Source organism: Cyrtonyx montezumae, unplaced genomic scaffold (assembly GCF_038088225.1).
Source record: "Cyrtonyx montezumae isolate F1298 unplaced genomic scaffold, pur_monq_1.0 scaffold_4, whole genome shotgun sequence".
NCBI lineage: Eukaryota > Metazoa > Chordata > Aves > Galliformes > Odontophoridae > Cyrtonyx > Cyrtonyx montezumae.
The window spans coordinates 22,156,478-22,177,140 of NW_027072045.1; the positions used below are offsets into that span (position 1 = coordinate 22,156,478).

General features: G+C 37.4%; 1 protein-coding gene across 3 annotated transcripts in view; it reads right to left on the reverse strand.

Annotated features, from left to right (window-relative positions):
* OGDHL (oxoglutarate dehydrogenase L) overlaps positions 1-20,663 on the reverse strand; it is a 46,951-nt gene that overhangs the window by 12,543 nt on the left and 13,745 nt on the right. For 2 of the 3 annotated variants that reach the window (XM_065746061.1, XM_065746064.1), the window contains exons 4-15: positions 20,274-20,389; positions 18,491-18,645; positions 15,636-15,782; positions 15,023-15,113; positions 13,595-13,774; positions 13,079-13,207; positions 12,508-12,687; positions 12,082-12,234; positions 10,566-10,668; positions 9,845-9,973; positions 7,230-7,380; positions 4,228-4,355 (exon numbers count right to left, since the gene is read on the reverse strand). In XM_065746061.1, coding sequence (XP_065602133.1) covers positions 4,228-4,355; positions 7,230-7,380; positions 9,845-9,973; positions 10,566-10,668; positions 12,082-12,234; positions 12,508-12,687; positions 13,079-13,207; positions 13,595-13,774; positions 15,023-15,113; positions 15,636-15,782; positions 18,491-18,645; positions 20,274-20,389 — 1,662 coding nt within the window. The remainder of the gene's footprint in view (positions 1-4,227; positions 4,356-7,229; positions 7,381-9,844; positions 9,974-10,565; positions 10,669-12,081; positions 12,235-12,507; positions 12,688-13,078; positions 13,208-13,594; positions 13,775-15,022; positions 15,114-15,635; positions 15,783-18,490; positions 18,646-20,273; positions 20,390-20,663) is intronic. The other variant, XM_065746063.1, reaches the window with a different exon arrangement.

Consider the following 20,663-nt stretch of genomic DNA (forward strand, 5'->3'; position numbering starts at 1 on the left):
AGTCACTTAGATTCCGGAGTGAACTCTGAACAATCCACCCATGACTCCAGCAGATGCTCACGTTCTCACCAAAAAGAAATGGGTACATTACGAGGCCAAAAGAAGACTGAGAAGTTAGCCAGATTGTCTTTGAGCTTTTATGTTCCTGTGACAGTGCATTACCAAAGAAGATGACTTTTGCTGACCATTCCTCTGGCCTAACTGCTTGAATGGCCTTTCTTTTACAAAATATTTTATAACCCTGTTCTCCTTATTTGTGTGAATCTATTGTTTTTAGCGCAATGTAAACAGTAAAAAAAAAAAAAATTACCCAACTCCTTCAACACAAGTTCCCAAAGGTATCTGAAAAACAGATTTCCCTAGGTAGGATAGAATCCCATTCTAATTTTACGCAAGCATTAAGAGACCATTTCTACTGATTGGGTGACATGGTTGAAAAAATATGCAATATGTTCAAGGCTTATTTGTGCATTTGCTGCTTCCTGTAAAAATGGGGTAATCTAGCTTTTAGAAAAGAAAAATCTGGGGTCCTGACTTCAAGTTATCAATAACCACACAGTGCCTTTAGAAGAGCATGGCGTTGCATGTGAATTCAAAACTTGGTCAAAGCACACATAATTGTGTTTCCTATAGTTAAGTCAACCCTAAAATTTCATATGGAAAAAAAGTGTGATTTATCACTACCAACCTTGTTGCTCACTTTGTGCTAATAACCTCTAGAAGGTAGCGCTGTTCCAGGTGAAGCTGAATTTTAAGGCTGTGATTCTAACATTGATACCTTTTGCAAGCTTTCTGACAGCCATAGAAATAGTTGGGAAAGGATATCCAAATGTAATCTATACTTTCTGATTAATATTTTGAAATCAACGTGACAAGGACTACTGTTCACAAAACACATATCTGTGCTGCACACATCTTTGGTATCTCAGAACTCATTTTCCACCATGCATATTACAATGAGAGTTCTTTACATTTAAGATGTTTGATCAGCAATTACCATAATCACTAAGAAGTTTGCCAAGAATTACTGCTTCTAGCTGTATATCCTGAAAACTATTAAAAGAACAAGATCTGAAGTGCTAGATATATAGATAAAAAAATATATTGCTGCAAAGATGTCTAGACAGCTGTAATGTGGGCAGCTCAGGACAGGGCAAAGTGCTCTCCCTGAAAAGAATTTTTTGAAGGTACCAGATGGATACAGGTCAGGGAAGATGACTAGAGCTAGAAAGACTTCACAGTTCTAAAGATGAGATGGGAACTGCAGGGGAGCAGGCTCCTACTGAGTTCCCTTAAGAGGGCTTAATTTCAGACTAAAGAGCCTGAATTTAAAAAAATAAAACAAACAAACAAACAAAAAAATCCTACAACTGTTGCAGTGACTTGTACTGTTGTGCTTGCAGAGCTCAGAACTAAGCATTTCTTCACAATCCTATGCAAACTTTATGATTATAAAGGATAAATTCTTACATAAATACACACCCAGGGAACAGTCTTAAGCTAAGAGGAAGCCTAGTACCAAGACGATCAGGCTCAAGATGTAGCTTTAAAAGAAGAAACCGCACCACCCAAAACGTGGTGAGTGCCCCCAGCCAGCTCCTCAGCTCCCAGCAGCCTCTCAGGGCTGGAAGCATATCAGGGCACACAGGACCAGGACCCAATGCAGCAGTTTGATAATCTTCTGAACAGAGAGGAAGGCACAGGAAAAATATACAGCACTTGATTAAGGTTGCAAAACTAATGTTTTAATTGTTGAAGTTCATTAAGGTCCCTAGATGACAGGCATAGCAGAAATGCTCGTTTCTATTAGGCCAGTTCCTGCTGTGCTCCCTTACTGTTTTTGTCACTCTGGCAGAGAAAGAGGTGGTTTCAAGCAAAGTGGCAGCTTACGCAGCATAACATGCTGTGTTTTTCCCCCTAGCACTTTGCATCATTGTCATAAGAACTGTACTTTTTTCCAGCTGACATAAGTAAGGCTGCAGCTTAACTCAGTATGATTGCAAAAGGATTTAAGGCATGAATGTTAACTAATGGCCACGGATGGCTTGTCAATGCATGGATAAAATGGCAGAATGAGGAAAGTTACAAAGACAAGGATATGCTATGTTTTTTGCAAAATCCAAGCACATGGACTAACATGGGTACACCACTCATCCTTTCAAAACATGATCACAGACCAGGAAAAACTTCACACCTATCTGGTGGCTGACTCAGAAAGACTTATGCCTTAGAGCTCTGTGTAGGGCTCTTTGTAGGGATCATGTAGGGCCGTTGAGAACCTGTTCCTTGGTTAGTATGTCCTACTCCCCCAGCACCATTTCTGATAGACAATAATACTTGTTAGTCCTAAGCAAAAAAAAAAAGTGTTGTTCTGAATGAGCGTTAACATTACATATTTCATCCTAGCAGTGTATTGTAAAAATAAAAAAAGAAGTTTTAAACAATACCTGCCCTTTTCCCATTGTCTTGCATTTTAAACATTAACTCCCCCTCAAAAAAAAGCTGTACATCAGTGCTGAACTATGTACTAGTTTCAAGCTGATCATGCTAGGATGTTCTCTGGAAATTCCCAGTATAGGACATGACAGCCCAAGACCTCTCAAAGCCAGTGATGGAACCTGCCAGAGAAACTGCTCCTCCAGGATGGAGAATCAACAACACACAAGTCATTTTGAGGGTGGTAAAAAAAGAGTGGAGATCCTTACACATTTTAAAAATGCTGAAGAGACAGTACGTAGAGCACCAGTTAGTTCAGCTTTTCTATCTTCATTAGCAAATAAATGCAGACAGACTTCTTTGTTTAAATGACTTCACACAACCACTACTTATTCTCCCAGACATTCAGTTTCAATGAAAGGAAAAATACGTAACAAGATGAGAGGACACACAACTAAATTGTAATAATCTGGAGATAGCTAAAAACAGTAGACATAAGATGTCTAACTGAGTTCATAGAGGTTGTTAAATACTCAGATTTAATGCCCTAATATAAACACTTCATTGCTTCCTGTATACAAAACATAAGCAACTCTTTGAGCTATAACAAGACTGCCTTTGTGTCCTAAGAAGAAACAATCTTGTTATTTTTTTTAACGGAGTGGTTACACTCCAGCAGTTCCTAACCAGCTCAACAATAACTTGGCTCAAAGTTCACAATTCTGGACAGGTGCCAGCCCTTGGCTTACCCACCTTTCCAGGAAACAATCTGCAGTTTTACTGTGCTGAGCTGTTCAATCCATTTGGTCAATTTTCACTTACTCTTAATTCACAGAAACAAAGGGAATTCCCAAAATGCTTCTGAGGTACTGCATATTCACAAAGTCGTAAGTTAAAATCTTTTTAGCACTTTTTTTGCTTTGCATCCTCCTCCAAATACTTCAGAACACTTAACTGCAAACTATTTCTGTGTAACACTCTTACACAGAGAAGTAGGAGGTTGAAAAAAATAAAAATCGTTGATTTTTTTCTCCCTGCTTTACTACTCATGAAGAACCAACTAACTCCTTCAATAGCAAACATTCACTCACTTTTCCAGATACTAAAACAATGCTGTTACCAGCTAGGCAGGTAACAATTCTAATGTCTCTTCCTGCTAAGCATTTAGTTAGAGGAGCTATGTTCACACAGACTGTCACTGTATAGATACAATACAGAAATATAAACATATCTGAGAAGGACGATATGCAAAAGTTAGCAAGGAAGCACAAAATTAAATATAAACTCATTTCAACACAGGAATGTAGCAGTTGTAGCAAAGTAATCATCACTTATCCACTGCTTCTGCAAATTAAATGCCCTTTATTATTAGAGAAGGCTTCATACATGAGGGATTTGAAATTCTCAGTGATTAAAGTTATCAGTATTGTTAGCTTTTAGGAACCTTTTATCAGGTTATTAGGAACCTTTAATCAGCCTTTGGATTGGATTTTACATCCTTGTTTTGTACTTCCTCGCTCCCAGCTGAATCAAAACTGATAGTGATGCAGTAACATTGAAATACAACAAAAGCAACGTTTGTTTTCAAATGTTGCTAGCAGAGGGACCCATTTATTTGTTTTGAAGGTTGACAAATTCAAGTAGCAAAGCAAAATTGGGTAGGCCAAGAAGCTTAGCTGCTTTACAGCAAAATCTGAAAAAACAAATCCTCTGAGTTAGCAGTCATCAATGCCTACATCTTGTGACCTATTTGAACATAAGTGAATCTCAGATAGTTACCCCAAGACATACCTAAGACACCATATTCGGAAAGGGAGCTGTTGCACACAGTATAGGGGGCCTGCTGCTCCCAGAGGTGGTTCATGGGAACACACGTTCTTTTGTCAACTTCTTGATCATGAAGCACATGATGGCGATGGCTGCAAAGAGTTGTTGAAATCTGTTAGCTAAGAAAACTTTGGGTTTTAACAGTGCTGTTTTCAAAGTTAAACATTCAAAGTTACATTCTAGAAAGTATGCAAGCAACAGTTCTCTCTGGCCTAGACAACACAGTAGTTTGGTTGAAATCTAGCAATGATTGTCTAGATACAGCTACTGCACCATGTGGACTTCCACAGACTATTCAAGTCTGTTCTCAAGCATGCAAGGAAATTCAAAGCACTTCATCACAAGCAGAACAGGAAGGGTGGCAAGGTGGAGGCAGGGTGTTGTTATACAATGTTATAGACTGACAGAAATTAAAAATCAAATGGAAAAAAATATTACTATAACATTTTACTCTCCCATGTGGAAAATGCCGTTTATATTTTCCTTAAGACAATTGTTTACCTTTCTCACAAAAAATAATCTAATCTAATCTAGGCACCAGCACTTGAAACAGTTTCATCTTCTTTCCTGCTATTTCCATTCACACCATTTACAGTTCTCTGGAACACCATTAATCAGCATTAGAATGGGGCACCAAGGAGCACTATCAAAACAGAGATGACTGAAGTAATTACTGCAATTCATTAACTCTCCGAGCAGACTAACTGAGTGAATCACACCAATATGTCCAGCTTTATGACTGCTAACAGAAGGACAGTTATTATACTAGCAACAACTACTGTGTGTTGTATAGCTGCCAATACTGAACCAAAGACTGAGTCCTTTTGTGTTTCCCTTTACTGTAATGAATGCTAGCAGAAGAGCTCTGAAATCTATTTATAAGTCAATGAAATAAAACCAGGAAAAGTCTCTGAAGATTAACACAGGCAGAGGGGTAGAAAGGAGAAAATACACAGAACTTCTGTTATAGTAGAAATTATTTTGAAACTATCATTTTGGTTTTGTCATTCAGATGAAGATAAGGAGCATAGTCAAGAGATAAGCTTCTTGAATGTTAAGCTGTATTTCCTCAGCAAAGGCTGATTACAACGAGCATAGGTTGATAGCCAGGTTGCTCCAAAAGTAATGCCTCCTTATTTATTTCCATGGAAATGACAACAGACACAAAGAACTCAATAAAACTGTTTTGTGGTTGAGAATTTGCTCCCTCAAACACTTTTTCAATGCAGTTACCACCATTAGCTGTGTATTTTTGGCAGTGATGAACAAGAGCTCTTCATTTCATGGTGTGACAGCTGTGCGTGGCAAACCATAACACAGCTTGTCTTTCACACCGTTGTCACCGTTGCTGAAATGTACCACCCAATGCCTCATTGTGCTCACATCCACTGTTTGGTCTCTAAAACTTCTAGTAAGCATCAGCAGATGGGAATGGGTGCCATTTTTTCCACATGGAGAAATTTAATTCCACATGTTTGCTTCATGTCAGACGCCATTTTGTCAGACTGATCCTCTGCTGCCATCTGTCATACAGCAACAAAATATAACGGAATACTGGTGGAAAGGTTCAACCTCTACTGCCATACCACCACCATTTGCCTCTGGCATTGCTGGCCAACATAATAAAATAGGAGGCGTTACTTTCAGAGCAACCTTTGTAGCCCATGCAGGTCAGATTTTGCTGTGGTAATATAGTTGTCAGTCTGACAACATCAGAATGGTACAAAATCAAGTCTCATTACACAAATACCTTTTAAATTATTTTTTAAAGGCTGAAAAATAAAACCCATGTATGATAGTAATTTTCAGGTAGTCTTAGTCAAAATAACTTTTCTTTGCAACATTTGTTTTATGTTTTCTCTGTATTTCTGTGATCACAACAACTATTTTCATCTTAAACACTGAGAAAATCTGGACAGTAGGTCTGGAAATTCCTCTTCCACCAGTTAGAGAACTGGGAATACAGAGAACCAGTCTTCTTAAGACAAGTCTATAGGTGTGTGTCAGACCTAACTAAGCACTCACCAGAATTAGGTAGTTAGCTTGCTGAACAATAAAATGTGCATTCCTCTCCCAGGAGGTGCTTGCCATTTACAAGACCCTAGTACTGAAATCAGGGATGATGAGAAACTTGGGAGGATGAGAGAGGGGAATCTCCAGGTTTTCACCTTTGTTTTGATGCCTTGTCTGAAGGATTTTGTTAAACTGTCATTAGAATGTGAGTGGAAAAAAAAAAAGTCCAGTGACTGGATACCAAATGAAGCTCAGCACAGAAACAGAATACTGCACTGCACAACAGAAGTCAAGCATCAAGACTTCTTTTTATCCTGCAAGCATTCACAATGAAGCTTAGTACAGCTGCTAGTTAACTCACCCCAGCAGTAGGTTTCGCATCAAAGCGTTCAATTAAATACATCATTAAGATTTTACTCCATGGAGAGGCAGGTAAGGTAGCAAGAACTGTATATTTTATCTAGTGATGAGATTTACCATTCATTCATGCTCCACAGTCTTTAAGAGTCTCAGAACAAAGGATCTTGTTTCATTTAGAAGAGCCTTGCCAACTGGCAAGATATTTGTTCACAGGATAGTGGAATTTCAAGCAGCCACCACTAGAGTGGTATTTAAAGACTTGAGAATTTGTAGCAGCAAATGCCCTTCTCCTTGTTTTCAGCAATTAGATGGATTGTAGTAGAATTTCTACTTGAAAAGTAGAAAGAAAGAATTTCTGCTTTTCATTCAGAAAAGGAAGAAAATATCTAAAAACATTTATTCTACCTTAAAATACTACTCTTTGAAATGCTCAATTTACAGGCACAGGAAACAAACTGCTAGAATCTATGACATTAAGACTGATGCTGAATAGCCTCAGCTTCACTCTTCCCTCATAAGACCTTATTGTTTAAAAATTGCTAACACGTTTCATGAAGTATGGGACAACTTGTAACAGTTATCTCAGTACTCACCTAAAAGTACCCCTCTCCACGTCTTGTCCACTCAGTCGGACATGAATCCCTTCTTTCAAAAAAGAGCCAAAAGCCATGTACTCTGCCAAGGCCCAGTCAACAACCCTGTTCTTGGTCATTTCCAAGCGGGCTCTCAAAATCCGGGAGAGTCCTATTAGAATAAAGATCAGAAATCAATGGATCTACTTCAGAGATACTTAACATTCGCATTACATTCACCACTTTCCCCACTGGCTACAATATGCTGGAACGGGAGAACTCATCAAACTCAGACTGCTTCTTTTAGTCTGAGCTGCTGATCTGCTGTCTTCATGAAATGCAGAATAGCTGCAGTCCAGTTAAACCAAGATTCACTTTGTAGACCATATTAGTTCTAGGTCTGAATTGCTAGCAAAGTAAAATAACTTGTTTCTTAGGCGAGGTTTGTACATTGTTCATACCTTGTCCTAGCAGAAGAAAATAAGATTGGCTGCCAGAAACTAATGAGGACAATAGGAATGACTCATGGTCAGATACTTCTTCCTAAACATTTATTTTCACATTTCAACCACCAAGTACTGTTCTGTAAAAGACTGAAAATGTCAACTATAGGATTCTTCTCTCTTTCTCACTCTCATTCTCTCTTGCCATTTATCTTATAGGATTACAAAGGTACTACAAAGAAACAGGCAAAATTAATCAATATGATGAATACTATATAAATAGGACATCGTCTTAGCTGAAAAAGGATTTTCAGTTGGTAGCTGAAAAGTTTCAGTTGGTTTTGGGATAGGTTTTCTGTTTGCTTTGTTGTTTATTTAATTGCCATTGTTATTGTTTGGTTGTTGTTTTTTTTTTTTTTTTTTTTTTACAAGTGAAGATTATACACTAGTGAGCCAAATTACAAGTTGCAACACTGCCATTTTTAATGGAATTAAAATACCCTTTGAAGTTACATAGAGGTGCCTCCAGCTGAGGCTGTATGAGCGTAGTGAATTCAGTGTCACTTAACACTATCTTATTTGCACATTTGCACTGATGTTTTTGGCAAGCTATTCTATTCGCTATTTTCCCATTCTTCCCTTTGTTACTTTCACAATCTTTACAAAAATCACTCTGCTTCCTCTCCATGTAAAACTACTCTCTTAGAAATTGTCCCTATTTAAATAAGAAAATCTTGAAAATTGTCTCTTCCACAGAACATACTATACACTTGAAAAAATAAAACAGCTCCCACTTTTTTTGAAAAGACAGAGAGACACAAAGCTTTTTTTTCCTAGTGAAAGGCCAAGGTACTTTGAAGGTGCTCTTCCCATTTTTTTTTCTTGTGGCCTTTTAAACTCTGTAAAAAGAATCTAGGAGACCTAAGTTAGAGGGTTATTTGCCCAAGTGGAATAATTATAATGGCAAATAATACTTACTGTCAAGGTCAAGTTAATAAAGAGAGGCTGCCTTTTCAGTTAGAAACCCTAATACTAAATTTTATTGGCTGACTATAGTTTAAGATTACAGCATCACCAACAAAGTGCACAAATACCTAGAACAGTTTTAAAGTTTGCCTTTAGTTGTATCTGCTCAATGAGCTTGCTGTTGATAACTAGTAATGCCCTATTATCATTACTTGTAGCCATATTTACTCCAGAGGAACATAAACACAGGGAACATCTTCAGCAGACACTTTATTCCTCAATGGGTGATTCTGGAGATGAAAACGCATCTGGAGATTTTGCCAAGAAAACAAAACAAAAACAACAGCTCTTTGTTTTCATCCTAAGTACATTGGTTAGCCAATAAAAGAAAAATTTTCCCTAAACAAAGCAGTTCCATGTTTCCCCAGGGAATGAACGTAACTTTGCTGCCTGTAGAGCTGTTAGACTTCAACCTGACCAGGAAGTAGAAGGAATTACTAAGAAGTCTGACACAATGCCAGGAGCTCCCCAGTGTGACAGGCACATTTAGCTTTTTACTATAATCGATGCTCAATTCAGAATGGAAGCCATTCAGACCAAGAAGGGTCCTTCTTTTGGAGAAGAAGCTAGATTCATGCTACCAACACTAAATGCTAAGTTGAAAGGAAAACTGTCTGAATTTGCCCACGCAGAGTTCTTTCAGCTGTACTAAAATTATTCTGATAGCATATCAGCAGTGTCGCCAAGCCTGAAAAGATCAAGCTATATTTCTGAGCAGAAAACTGTCTAACTGCAAGAAAAGTGTCTGAAGTGAACCTCAAATTAACACTGCTTTTAGCATTTCTAAAGGCATGCATAGTGTTTTCTGAGATGGATACCTTACTTCCCAGTAAGTCTCTCCAATAAGCTGCACAGGGGTAGCATTTTTTCCACAAGGATTTGACAAATTAAAGGATTTCTAACTTAACGCTACAAAGAGTTTAACCTCCCTCTGAGAAAAATCTATTTTAAGGAGGTAGGGAACAGAAGCAGTGTGACACTGAAAGAACAAGAACAAGCAGTGAGAACCTCAACTGTCACATTCTCCCTGACACTAGGGTAGAAGAGGTAAAATAAAAGTCACAGGCATTTTCCTCTTTGGGAGAAGCCCAATAGCATCTCATTTGCAGAAAAACAATATCTGAGCAAGAAATACAGCCACTAGAAGAAACAAAGATTCCAGCTGACCTGCATGTATTTTGAAGTCTTTGACTGGCACTGAACTAGCTACGTTGCCAATGTGAGTCAGCAGATCTTCTGAAATGCCAGTTGGAGGACAGGACATGCTCTTGGGTTCTCCATCCATGTTAAAGAATCCTGGAAGTAAAGATCTAGTGAGGTGTTCAGGGACAGATTAAGAGATTTCTACACTTTATACAGTTTGTTCATAAACTCACAACAATTAACAGACATTTTAAGTAACAGCCTAAACCTGTTCCTTACTTTTCAAAGGGAGACAACCATATTCCCATTTCCTGCATGACAACAGTACTTAAACTCAAAGGCACAAGATGATCTGCTTTATTTCTACTTTCAATTTTTATGAAAGAGGTCCAACTCTGTGGGCAGAGGTAAACAATAACATGCCTATGGCACATAAATCCCTCAATAAATGCATGAGACTTATTTCTTCTTCCCAAAGGAACAACAGTATATGAAAAACACTTTTCTAGTGAACTTAAAAGAGGGCTTTTTAAAAGTGGTATCTTGCTTTCCATACTTTCTTTCTAAGAAAGCATCCTCTTTCAAGTTGATCTGGCAGAATGTTTCATTTACTGCTCACGTGGCAAACTAAACGTTTACTTTAAGGAAATACCATCTGATAAAACATTTAAGAATTCCAGACTTGGGATTCAAAACAGAAGCACAATCATATTAACACCAAGATATAAGAAAGGACAATCCTTACCAGGCCAAGGGGAATCAAGCCAGTGTTTAATGTGTAGAATCTTATTATCCTTAGATCTAGTATATGCTTCTTCACATATTCTATCATACTTTGCAATTTCTTCCTGTAGAACAAGAATGTTCTTTTTAAAACATCCTTGTATCTTACAGATGACACTTACAATTCAGTTACTTAACTCCAGAACCAAATTTAGTTAAAATTATGGAAACAATTTCATTTTATCTAGGATCAAATTGTCTTCTAGAAAAATGCTTATCTAAATAACTCTGAATAAATTATTTAGTTTATTGGACAGATGTTACTGAGAGGACTGAGAGACAAAGTGGAAAGCAGTACTCTTAAAAGACAGAACTGAAGAATCAAGTATAATTTGCAGTCATATTTCTGAGATCGGTGTTATCCAGCTCTTACTTCAGGCTACAGATACTAGTAATGACTAGAAAAGAACCTCCTAGGAAACTAGTCTGATTCTAGCTAAGGATATGCGAGTCACAGACATCAGTGGCAACAGATACAGGACTGTATCCTGAGAGAGAATAAACTACTCTACAATACCTGCATTTCAATTCAAAACCACACCCAAGTTATTGCACTAGCTCATCTTGGAACTATCAACAGCAATGTGGACCTTAGTCTGTACAACAAAATATCCACTCAGGATCCTGAATGCAGCCAAAGTGCATGCCAGCACTGGTCCACTCTTAGAGCTATTAAAGACACCTAGTTCTGCACAAACTGCAATCATTCTTAAGAATAACAATGTTTTCCAGTTCATCTTCAACACTGTGCTGACACATTCTCTCAAGATCCTTTGTTTCTTCTGCACTCTACATAATCCCTTTCAAAAAATTTTAAGGCAAAGACCTAACTAGCTTAGTAGGGGCACCAGACCCTACACTTCATCATTCTGGAACATTTCAAGGGATCTGTCTGAACCTAGGTATTTGACTTATTACAAGGAAATAAAAAGCTTACACAGTTTTTATTTACTTTATTGCTGAGAACAATTGCCATTTCAAGAAGGTGATAAACATGAAGCTACAGGTCAAACCTAAGAGCATTCTAACACCATCTTACTGCTGATTCTGGAGATGAAAAAAATTCCTTTATCTCCAACATCTCCAGAAGGTGATGGTGCATATCACCGCCACCTACAAATCTCAGAAGTGATTGTTTTTCTCTCTTTTTTCTCGTATTATATGCATTATTTCACAGTACTTTTGTTCCTTTGATATAGAAATACGTATGTACATTTATGTGGAGCTTGTTCCTATTTAGACCATAAGGCAAGAGTTAAAGTAACAAAAATGACTAAAGTAGTGCCTCCATGGCAATGAGCTTTAAACATTGGTATTTCACATGAAAACACAAATCAAACTGGATTAGAAAGCTTAAAGGGTGAAGACTCAATCACAGTAACGAAAGAAAGGTTTGTAAGCAGATAATATGCAATGACATCTGTGTCTTTCTGCTGACAGTTCTGTAGGTTCCTTTTAACTCTACTGACATACTGTACCTCAAACTCCTGCAGTGTGACAGTCCCATCTGCAATCAGTTTGTCAGCATACTTCTTCAGCACTGGTACCTGCTTATGAATCTGCTTGTACATTAGAGGCTGGGTGAACATCGGTTCATCCATTTCATTGTGCCCTCTCCTACGGTAACAAACCTAAAAGAGGAAACATTGATTCTACTAGTGAAGAAAAATGTAAAACAAAATTCTTCAATTTCATAGTTTTACAGAGATTTAGAAGCCTTCTGGGATAAAAAAAAAAGTTTATCGATAGTTGCAAGTTGTTTTTTGTTGTTTGTTTTTAAAAAGAAGAGACTAAAAGTAATCTAAATCAAACTATGTTTCTTGAATGGGTCTTCTAAGCCACAGAAAACTGTAGAGAATTATAAGTACTACAGAGAATGAAAAGTTATGGAAACCAAGACTTACCAAGTCAACAACCACATCTTTGTTGAACGTGTTTCGCCATTCTGCAGCCACACTGCACACATACATCACTGCTTCAGGGTCATCAGCATTCACATGAAAAATGGGAGCATTGACCACACGAGCAACATCAGTAGGATATGGAGACGAACGCGCCATACGGGGGTCTGTGGTGAAGCCAATCTAAAAAAATCCAGGAACTTCCATTACAATGATGTAGGTGTCTCCCTCTACTTTGTTTTGAATGCTTCAGGTTTCCACGTGACAGCCACTTATGCAGCAGTAGTCTTAACCTTTTATTTTGGCTAGCCACATGAGCTTTCTTCCCTTTGCTCCCTTAAGAACTAAACAAAGCAGACATAATCGAGCCGTACAAGCTGAATGAAATAAATGTAGGCAAAGAAGTGTTATCCAGTAGAAGTTACTAGACACTATGACGGTTTTCAGGAACATGCTAACCATTCTAATGGAACAGAGGAAACGGCACAGCAAGCTAATAAGCAAGAATAAAAATAAATAAATATACTATTCAAAAATAGTACCCAAATTCTTTAGAAAATGTTCTATTTATTACCTGGTTGTTGACAACAACATGAATAGTTCCATTTGTGGTGTAAGACGGAAGGTCACTAAGATGGAATGTCTCATAAACCACACCTTGTCCTGCAAAGGCAGCATCCCCATGTAACAATATGGACATAACCTAAGATGGAGGATTGCACACACAAAACCACACACACATTAGAAATCAAAACTCCAATTCTCAGCAGGATCTTTCCGCTCTACCTTTCTGAAGTGCTTATGAAATAGAATCATACTTTTATAATAAGTTATATCAGCATCCTGAGTTGTATTTTTACAATAAACCAATTTGTTCAGTTCTTGAATGAAAGAGTTTTAAGTATGCTTTCTGAAGTTATCCTTAAGGTATCATGTTGAAAACATTATCAGTTAATTAAGTTACCATCTACCCCTTCTGGGAAGGGGGTAGAGAGAAAGACTACAATACAAAATTGTTAGTAAATTATTTTTATTAAAAATACTTTAGAGCCTACTAACAAGTGTTACTGTAACATTAAACAACCTTTACCTTTTTCCCTGCAGTATCCCCTCGATAAAATTGTTCAGCTTTTGTCTTCCCCTGCACAACAGGATCGACTGCTTCCAAGTGAGAAGGGTTAGCCATCAGGGATAAAGTGATTTTCTTATTTGTTGCTCTGTTAATCCTCTCATGATACATTCCCAGATGATATTTTACATCTCCAGATCCCTAACACGCAAGATGTAGTCACAAGCTCAGGAACGTTATACATACATACTGCATCCAACTGTGTCTAAAAATTCTGCACCATTCTGAGATCTAGCTAATTTTACATCAGCATGCACTACCATTTTACAAGCCGAACACACTCCTCACTGCTCAAGTCTGCTGGTAGTTGGCAATAAATTACATTTATCTCCCTATGATGAGTCTGTTTTGCTTGTGACAGTGACTGGTGAGTAATCTCCCTGCCCTTACCTCAACCCACAAGCTTTTGCTTCATTGTATTTTCCCTTCCTGCTCTGTTGAGTAGGGCAGTCAGAGAGCAGTCATGGAACGTAGCTAGCTGTCTGTGTGAAACCACCACAAATACCTGTAAGGTACTAATTCTCATTTCATACACACAAGGACAAGGGCTGCTCCAAAAGTACTGCCTCCTATTTTATTATGTTGTCCCATGATGTGAAAGGCAGATGTTGGTGATATATCATAGCAGCAGTGGTTGAACCTTCCACAAATATTCCAATTTTGCTGCTCCGGGACAAACGACAGCGGAGAAGTAGTCTGACAAAACAGCATCTGACATGGAAGTGCATTACAAGCAAAGGTGTGGAATTTAATTCCTCCATGTGGAAAAAATCGTGTCCACCGACATCCATTGACACTTGCTGAACATTTATAGAGACCAAACGGTGGATGTCAGCTCAGTGAGGCAGTGGATGGTGCATTTCAGCAGTCGTGACAGTGGGTCACCTTCGCTGATATAGATTTTTATGATCACAGCATGCAGGTTCTTGTTCATAGCTGGTGAAAATGCGTAACTAACAATGGTGATTATGTTGAAAAATAGTGTTTTGGAGTTGAGAATTTACTGTCACATTATTATTGTGCTTTTTGTATCTGTTGCAGTTTACTCGTAAATAAATACAAGGCATTACTTTCAGGGTGATAAAGATTCCTGAATATAACAACTCAGTTAAATCATCTGGAACTGACATGTCTTCAATCATTTTTTAAACTCTTAAGCTAAGATACCTTCTGCATGTTTTAGGCTCTTAAGCTAAGACACCTTTAGGCACAGTACAGTCTTCTAAATTATTAAGAAATTTTATCAAAAGATAGTCCTTAAACAAGAGAATAAGACAATGCATTTCAGCAGCTGATAATGCCATTATGACAACTAGGACCAAAACTGTCTAAAAACTACCTTTGACCTTTTACGTTTATCTAGATATATCTATTAAAGAAGCACCTTACCTCATCAGCTGCTTCAAGTTTGGGATCAAACTGACAGAAGATCTGTTCTAGCTCTTTTCGGATGACATTAGCCAATACATTCAGCCTACCCCTAAGAAAATTCCAAAATTATGTCTCAAAAATTGTAATTGCACAGAGTTAGCAGCATAAAACTTTTAAAACTGCAGGACACCTCTGTCAGAAATCTGCAATTCAGAAGTTCACTTTAAACTACAAGCTTGAAACTCTTTGTTCTATCTCTCTCCAACACATTCCCAACGTTTTTAACATCTACTTATTCAACTTTAAGCAATGATTTTTGCAGTTATCTAGCAGTTTTAAAATGGTATTAATTATTAATTAACAGATCGCAAAAGTATGTCTATCTCGCCCTGCTTTCTGAATTCTAGATTCAATGGGATAATTATTGCAGCTGCTGCACAGCTTCAAAGCTAACCTGTGATGGCTGTAGGTCCCACTGACATGTTTGTTACGTTTCTGCATTGCCATTACTCACTATAGCAGTCTCTTGCTTCCATTGCTTCTCTAACATCAATTTAATTAATGAAATTCTACAACCAAAAGCCTGCCTGAAGACAAAAATCATTCACTGGGGGGCTTCCACTGACATTACCTATGAGGCATTCCCATTATAACATATTCAATTCCCATTTCACTGGATTTGTCAATGATGGTCTTAAGTGCAGGAATCATTACTTCACATCCTTCCAAACCAAATCTCTTCTCAGAAGACCACTTGCGAGCAAGGAAATCTTCAAATCTTCACCAAAGAAGAAAACAAAAACAAGAAACAGTATTTGCGTTACAAAAACATAGCAAACACTTACTGTTAAAATCTTTTAGCAAATGAAATTACATTACCTTGTTTTAAAACATCTGTGAATACATGCTTATAGGCCTCCAGTGATCAGTCACACTTTGGGGGAAGGGGCAGACATAGGATAAAATTAAGTCTTCCTCCTCCTCCATCTGAGAAGCATTTACCCTGCCTTGTAACAATTCAGATAGGCAGAAGAGTCTCCATCCTGGTCAAAATTCAAATTAAACGCTGCTCTTTCCCATACAAAAACCTTCCTAGCAAAGAAGTCTCCTCTATGGATTGAAGAGGATAGGGCATCTGTATTTTCAGGAGATAATAATTAAATACTCTAAGAAAAAAGCAGCAGAAAGCATGCTTATTTCAATAGCAGAACTCCACAAAATGCCTCATATAATGGCTGTTCATGTGCCAAGAGCAAAGACACTGGAATTTCTTTCTCCAGACACAGCTGAAGCAGATGTTGATCCTTGACAATTCTATACTTTTTCATTCTTTAATGCATTTGGACCAGAGGTGGTGCAAGTGGTTGAAAAGTACCATTTAACGAATACTGACAGGGTTGTGTGTTGTCAAGTATGGAGATAATAAAATGCAAAGAGAATACATCTTCATTAAGATAACTATATAAAATCATCTTTGCAATGTCTGGGCTTATAACACTGCCATAATCCATTAAGACATGACTTATTTCACACTTAGAATGTTGACATCTACATCTTTAAAATGAAAATGAGAACAGAAATGATGGCACTCTCCTTAGCAAAACACTGAATACCTCAGCTAAAACATGCTGCCGTTCTTCTGAGGAAGTCAGTGGGGTCACACCAGTTCATGAAATGAAACTGGGGTCCTATGTGAACACCAAGCCTTAGAGAGCAAATAAAAAAGCTTGTTGTATACAGTTTTCCTTCTCTTTGTAGCTGGAAGCCAATACTGAACAATTAGGAAGTTCATCATTTAAGTCAAGCTGTCAATACGTGTGTAGAACTACAATATTTCAGTCACACCTTAAAAGGCCCCCATATGCTGCTGTGAGTTCACAAGGGCAGGCAAGCTGCTGCTGCTATGCATATCTGATGTGCAGCAAGGAGCAAGTCTTAAGTAAGACAGCTGCTGACTGAAGGGGAAATATGGAAAGACTCGACCCTGCACAGGTATAAGAAGATGCCCATTGTGTAATCATTGTCTAACACTGGTATGTTACACAAAGAACATGAAATCCTGCTTTAAAATACAGTTTCAAGTAAGTGAAGTAGGTACCTGGAAATAACAATTTTAATAACAGGATTCTTAGGCAAAATGATACAGCTTTATAAAGTCTCTTTACAAACTATCCTCAAGAGCACAAACAGTTGATCATGAAACCAAATTCCTTCTTTTCTTGTTCATTTTTAGACAAAACTGGCATACTAGAGATAGCTGGATAGAAACTGAGGTAAAACTTTTTACTTCCATTTACAGCAGAAAATTTATTTGGTAAAAGATGAACATTTGCCTGCTTCATTCCACTAGAAACTGCTGATTTTTCCACACCTTAGATAAGCAGTAATAACAGCAAAGACTTTTTGTCTCCAGAGAAATGGAGATTATTTACACTGAGAGCCTGATAAACAAACTTATTCAAGGGCAATACTCACTTGACCAGTAAGTGACTATTTTTATTTCTGTTTAATATTTAACTGGACAAACAACCTGGCAAACTATCTTCCAAGACTTACAATGGACACTTTATTTTTAAGTCTTTGAACAGAGAAACAATCAAAAACTTGCCTTTACATATTGTTAACTCCTGTGTTCATCAAGGGATATGCAAACTGTTTCAGGACATAACAACTAGCATTATTCTCATGCCTGGGAAGAGAATCTAATTCAGATTCTGGAAATACAGTATTTCTTTATAAATAGTCACAACGGGAGTAATCAATGAGCTGTTTCCAGACATGCCTTCATATGCTGTAGAGAACAAAACTCTTGCTGCCAGATCACGCAACAGTACAGCACATTTCACTGTACCTCAAAAGGCAGTGGGCAAAAACTGGACTTGAACTAACATGCCTTGCAAATTCAGACCCATCTTGACACAGCTATCCAAAGACTGTTAGCATCTCAGTGAGTCAAACAAAGCTCTTGTCAACATTCCACTCATCTAAAAATTCTCTTTCAGTTGAAAGTTACTATGATTTCTTTTGATCATGTGCTAACAGAAAGACACACACAGCAGAGTATAAGCACCAAAAGTTATAGAGCCCTTAGAGCTGGAAGAGACTTTGTTATGACACCTATTTTTTGAAACAGCCTACAGATCTTTGAACATGGGTACCACTAGTTTGCTGAAACATTTTTTGCTTGTTATTTCTCCAAAAGCTAATATGAACATGGCCAGATTTGCCACTAAATTCTGTGCAAGTTTTAAAGATAACGACTTCCCATATAAGAAAACAGAACATTAACATTCAGTACACAGACCTTTACAAACCTCACAGTGCACACTTGCCTGTGATAATGTAGCCAGGTTAACTACATGCACTTGTATTCCAGACTTCATTTCAGCTTTTCCACTCTACCTCAGTTTACTGAGCCCACCAGCTTCCTGTGTCAATGTATACCCAGCAGTCACAGAGCAGCTTCCCAGCACCACCCCAGCATACCTCATTGAGCGCACCAGCCGTGCCAGCAAAGTCCTTTTTTCCTCATTTGTAAACTTCATAACACCTGGTGTCTCAAACTTCTGCCGAATCCATTGGCACTGCTCCACATCATTGATGAACATAAACTCCAAGCCTATGTGCTGGCAGTAGGTATTCTAGGATATAAAAGCACCAACACAAGCTGCTTTAGGAATTAATTGGATATGAAAAAACAAGTAGAATTTTAAAATTGTACTTTCTTACTCTTCTGAAAGCTATCTTGCCTTATCCCCTCTTCCCCTACATTTTCCTCATACTAATCCTATTTGCATGTAAATTATTTTACTGAATTCAGTTTTTGTCTCACTAAATTGAAAGCTTTCTCTGGAAAGTAACATTTAATAGTTTTGAAGTGGAAGATTTTACTTTGGTAATATTTTCAAAGTAGGCCAACGTATCTGCCTTAAATTTACTGGCATATTTCACCTGAGTCAAGACTCCCCTTCTGGACTTATATTGTCCTTTCTTATACGCAACAGCAAAGATTTCAAATAATTTATTAAAATGCATCCTGCCTTTTTAAAATGTAACCTAAAGTCAAGTATTAAAGACAATGAAAATACAGCTATGAAGCCTCATGCAAGTTATGTGATAGCTACCAAGGATGGAAATTAAAAAAAAAATCCAAGGAGCTGTGAGCAGAGAAAGAAATGGAATGCAACAACTATACAGGCACTTCAAAAATTTCAGCATCTTGTTATATTTATTTTCTTCTTCTTACCTCAAACCAAATATTTTACCAGAAAAAGTGTTTAAAATGCAGTCAATAGAAATAAGATATGGTGAATTTGAACACACAGCATGTGTTCTCTACTCCCTTAAAAAGTAATTCAATTTAGGTTCAATGAAAAAAAAATAATCCAAAGCTCTGGTGAGAGGAAGGAAACTGGAAGGCTTTTTCTCTTTAAAACAAATGAGTTTCTTGAGGCTTTTAGATTTTGCTGTTGATTTTCTCCATTTACTTACGCATGATAATTTTAAGGAGTCTTTTTTTTGAAAATCAGTGCAGAGACATGCTGGAAGTACAAAAAAATGAAAGCAAATTATGAGATCCAAAGCAAGCACAGTAGATACTGTGCCTGTGTATTAGATAAGCTGCTGTAACAGCGTGTCAGATGTGCAAGCCAACACACCCTCTTACACTTCAGCAGATCAAAGCACAGAGTTCCTATATGCTGAGTATTTACTTATATACTTATGGCTCACTCATAATTCAGTTCTGTATTTCACCGTTTTAAAGCACATCCTCACCCCTAGTCCTCTCTATTGCAACAGATTTCATTACCATGCAACATCACTATCTATGAACCACAGCTGGATTTTCTTCAATTTGGTACCCAATCCTATTTTTCACTCAGGTCAAAGTCTTACTAAACACAGGACATGTAGAGAAATCCCAACACATCCTGAGTATTGTTTGCAAGTGCTTTATCTGTGATAGCAAATAAACACAAGCTGTAAAGGTTCCATTTCTTTCAATCAACATAAGTTCTTTTTTGCAAAACTATGACCTGAATTAATATTCTATATATTCTTTTTTTAAACTTGCCCTTCATCTAAGTATTTCAGGTGAAACTAATGGATCTACTATCTCTAAAAGCAGAACAAGAGTCATTTTTTCTGCCGTTTGACTTGTATGCATGCTGTAATAATAAATGACAAATAAGTTCTGTGACTTACAATTGGAAATAGTTCATTTCTGCAGGGATGAAAACAAGCCACAAATCAAAGATGTCATACTGACCTCCAGCCGTTTGATGATCTCTCGTAAAGAAAGACTGTTCTCATTTCCTCCTATGAAGGTGGTTGTAGGTAGCTGAAAGACTTTGTCTAAATCTGATTCATGCAAGCCGTAAAACCCTAAAATGAATGCATTATCAATTTGAAAAGCAGCGTGTAAGGCAAAAAGGAAACTAGAATTGTTTTTCAAACAATCACAAACTGAAGTTTAATAAAGAAATACTGAGAAAGATTAAGAATTGAAAATGTGAATTCTTTGAAGGCATTCCTTATTATAATGCACTTTACTCTGTATTTTAAAGTCATGTCTTAATTAAACAGTTACTGTTTGATTGGGAGTTACAGACTGTTACTATATCTTGTACCTCACTGTTAAGTGAAATGATTAATTGCA